The sequence below is a fragment of the Micropterus dolomieu genome, linkage group LG08, assembly GCF_021292245.1.
Source record: "Micropterus dolomieu isolate WLL.071019.BEF.003 ecotype Adirondacks linkage group LG08, ASM2129224v1, whole genome shotgun sequence".
NCBI lineage: Eukaryota > Metazoa > Chordata > Actinopteri > Centrarchiformes > Centrarchidae > Micropterus > Micropterus dolomieu.
This window is the reverse complement of record NC_060157.1, coordinates 8,217,955-8,222,078: the sequence shown is the minus strand read 5'-3', so window position 1 is coordinate 8,222,078 and position 4,124 is coordinate 8,217,955. Positions and strand designations below refer to the sequence as shown.

The following is a 4,124-nucleotide window of genomic DNA, read 5'->3' as shown; positions in this document are numbered from 1 at the left end:
TAATTTAATGTGAACTCAGTAAACCTTGATGAGAGTTGCTAGATGCATGCCATATATTTAAACCAGAGGACACCCAGTGCACAGGACTCAGGAGGAGAGTGTGACGCATGCATTCATTACTTTGTTTTGACTTTTGAAACAAAGATTTACTAAAGGAGATGTAAGAGGTAAAGTGCAGATATGAGAAAGGTCAGAAATTTCTAGTTTGCTTCAGGTGGTAGAACTTCCCGAGACTTCGCAGGAAATAAATATTTTCACAGAAGATTTAAAAGACACAAATGACGGGAAAACAAAGATAAAACACTGTGGGGACCAGGGGGGTTTTCAAAAGTAAACTACGGTTTCAGTTGGAATTATAGATAACCAAGGAAAAACAAAAGCTGTCATTCATAATGCTGACTTTGAGTGATTGATTTGGCAAATATCAAGATTCAAAATGTGTACAGTTAAATTGGCAGCTTCAGAGACACAGTTCAGCCCTCTGCGGTTTGTCAAGTGGAAATTCCACAGGTTTACGTTAATTTTTGTAAGGACAAAAACTATTTAAAGATATCATCTTGGACTGAGGGGACTTATGCTAATTTTTCACATTTTATTAGTTGCAGTCATAGCAAATTATTCTTAGGAACAGAAACAGAAAATCCATAAAGAAATCTTGTGGTGGAAGAAGAATATTTACTTAGGTAAAAGGTAGCAGTACGTTCAGGTAAAATTAAGTCCACTGAAAAGTACAAAAGTATTGTCAGTGTGATATTTGTGATTATTACACAGTAGATACATGACTGTAGCATTTTATGTTGTAGCTGGTCAATTACAGCTATTTTCAACAAAAAGTAATCAATGCATCATATTTTATGAACTGATCATATATTTTGTATGTAAAGCCTTGATCTGGAATGTAACTAGTAGCTGTCAGATAAACGTAGTAAAAAGTTATTTCCCTGTGAAATGTAGTGGATGTAGAAAGTTGCATAACGTTGATGTACTCGAGTACAAGTAGCTCAAATTTGTACTTTGTTCCATTCTGCCACTGAAGAAATCCTATTTTGGTAAGGGCTAAAGCACCCAGTGTGAAAAACAAAACATCTTTTTGGCTTCAAATGCAATTCAGATTACCCAAGGCCATGTGGAACATCTTGCAACCTTTTAGTGCTATTAATCTTATACACTGATACTACTGCATGCATGTCAGAGCTCAAATACATTTTTTTTTATTCAAAATACTTTGGGACACTTCCACAGGTTAATGTCCATTAACATGAAAACAGTAAAATACAAACTTGACCAACGTTTCCTCCCCGATGCACAAAGCGAGAAAAAACGCTGCCATGTAGAGAGGCGAGAACTCATCATATGATGTACTGTACATCTTGATGCTCTCATTGCAGTGAGCCCATTTAGAGCCTAAAGGCTGTGAACACTATGTTTTGAAAATGAAAACGTAAAACCTTTGCTAAGCTAAGACTTAAGACAACACAGACTATGTTCCCAGAGTAAAAGTTAAATTGCTTAGACCACTAACCAGTGTCAATCACTGAGATTCACTGTATTTTAACAGAAGCCTTTGTTCCCCCTAAAAAAAGAGATCTGGCTTTAGTGCAAATTCAAATTACACTACCAATTATGTATTCTGATAACAGATCTGAACACACTATTCTGCCTGTGATTGTCATTGTAACTGAAATTACAATCCAGGCTTTTCTTAAACACCCAAAGTCAGCCTGGACGTTTGCACAGGAGCCGTGGAGAGCTGTTCTCCGGCCACCTTTCTGAAAGGCAATAACGGTTTCTATTTTCATACGTCCCCAACGCTGTGCCGTCTCACTCTGGTTTCATCATAGGTTTAATATCGTCGTCTTCGTCGTCTGTGTCAAAAAATTCATCCTCAAAAAAAGATCCTCCAAAGCCATATTCCTGTGCGTGGACAGACACCTCATTTGACATCAAGTGAGGTGACCCTTCGATGAAATCAGCAAATCTGTTAAAGTGACAATATGAGTGTTTTAGTCATCATACAAGGCATGTACTAGTATTTAGGAGTAACTACACATTTGCTTATATTTACAATTTTAGGAAAAGGGGGTGGGGATCAAATAACGTTAAATTACTTTATCTCTGGAATATAAATGTATGATAACAGAAATGTTCCATTTTAGATTATTTTGATATCTGAATTAATTATATTTGTACAGTTTTACTACACTGAATCAAAGTATATTTAATGTGGCTTTTTGTGGACACTTGATCAACAGAAAAACACCCTTGTCAAAGTGAAAAGATTAATTATCAATCAATTATTTACAAATACAAAATACTTGTTTGCATAAGTATTCACACACTTTAACATGATACACCTACCATCACTGTTGCAGCTATTTAGTTATAGAAGTCACATGATTAGTTAAAGGGAGAACACCTGTGTGTACTAGTCAGTGGGTTTCAGTTGACTGTGGCATGAATCAACCTGTACTGTACCTGGAAGGTCTAACTCATGGTGAATCATTTTATTTTACTCATTGTCAAAAAAGCCACATTTTTTTAAAAATGTGACGCAATAAAACATGAAAACTTCCAAGGAGAGCAAATACTTTTTAAAGCCACTGTATTGATTTATAATAGCATTATCTATTCATGGCAATACACCACTGAGTTGTTAACCAGTCTCAAATGTAAATTTACATGCAAATTAAGTCTTTTTTTTTTTTTTTGTTAAACCAAGGCTCGGACTGAACTTAAATCATGCATTAATGAGTGTGTTTTAAGAACTGCTATACCTTTTCGGGGACTGAAGTCTGGACACTGCCTTCCACGGGCTGAATTCTGGGCTGTTACAGTACTTCCTCAGCTCCTCAAGTGCATGCCGAGTCTCTTCCTCCCCCTGCTTTATATACTCCTCCTCAGTCAACAAGCGCCGTGGCTCTGGCTTCCAGTGAACATACCGTTTGATTTTCCTGCACAACACAGCAAGCGCTCAATAAAAATGATAATAAATGAATATGACTACTGGTTCCAAAGGGAAAATGGAATAAAACATTTACTTTTATATCACTGCTTTAAGCATTAGCAGTTATATAGCAGAAATAAGCAGACATGATGCAAGACTTTCCAGAGAACAAATGCCTCTTAAATTATAGTAGAGATTATGAAACAATTCAGTGCAGTATCAAAGGCTTGTACATACAATAACAAAGAGTGGTCTTGTTGATGAATATGTGATATTCTTGTTTACAACCATAGAGCTACATTACACTGCATGACAAAACAGGAACACAACATGAACTGTTTTAAAGTGGATTTTCAGGTTAATATAGTACTGTGCTCTTGCACCACCTTCTGTCAGCATTGTAAACACCCACCTCCATGCAACAACTGCCAGAGAGACTGGATACTCCAGATTTTTGGAGAACAAAGCTGCCACGATGATGGCGAAGGCAACTTGCTGAATCTGAATTCCTAAATAAACCAAGAGCAGGCCAAATAGCTGCAGCGTCCACGACAAGATGTTAATGCTCTTCTCATCCACCAGAGGACCGTAACGGTAACACACAGCAAAACTGATGAATCCCACCACTGCTACATAACCTGAGAAAAAAATATTGACATAAAGTGTTTAAGAAGAACTCTAGGCCTGCATGCTGAATTTGTAAAATGATTTACAGTGTTAACTCTGTAAAAATTCTGGTTTGGACATGTTTTTCTGGCCTGCTGCCCATCATATATATACACGCACGCACACACACACACACACACATACACACACGAAACTCGAAAAATTAGAATATCGTGCAAAAGTTCATTTATTTCAGTAATTCAACTTAAAAGGTGAAACTAATATGTTATATAGACTCATTACATGCAAAGTGAGATATTTCAAGCCTTTATTTGATATAATTTCAATGATTATGGCTTACAGCTTATGAAAACCCCAAATTCAAAGTCTCAGAAAATTAGAATATTGTGAAAAGGTCTGAACCTATTGTAGGCTCAAAGTGTCACACTCTAATCAGCTAATTAATCCAAAACACCTGCAAAGGGTTCCTGAGCCTTTAATTGGTCTCTCAGTCTGGTTCAGTGGAATTCACAATCATGGGGAAGACTGCTGACCTGACAGTTGTGCAGAAAAC

General features: G+C 36.7%; 1 protein-coding gene across 2 annotated transcripts in view; it reads right to left on the bottom strand.

The window, feature by feature from the left end:
* Window positions 1–1,188: 1,188 nt before the first annotated feature.
* Window positions 1,189–4,124, bottom strand: part of nemp1 (nuclear envelope integral membrane protein 1) — a 15,393-nt gene continuing 12,457 nt past the window's right edge. For both annotated transcript variants that reach the window (XM_046055216.1, XM_046055217.1), the window contains exons 7-9: window positions 3,357–3,582; window positions 2,775–2,951; window positions 1,189–1,978 (exon numbers count right to left, since the gene is read on the bottom strand). In XM_046055216.1, the coding sequence (XP_045911172.1) occupies window positions 1,822–1,978; window positions 2,775–2,951; window positions 3,357–3,582 (560 nt within the window). In that variant the 3' untranslated portion in view covers window positions 1,189–1,821. The remainder of the gene's footprint in view (window positions 1,979–2,774; window positions 2,952–3,356; window positions 3,583–4,124) is intronic.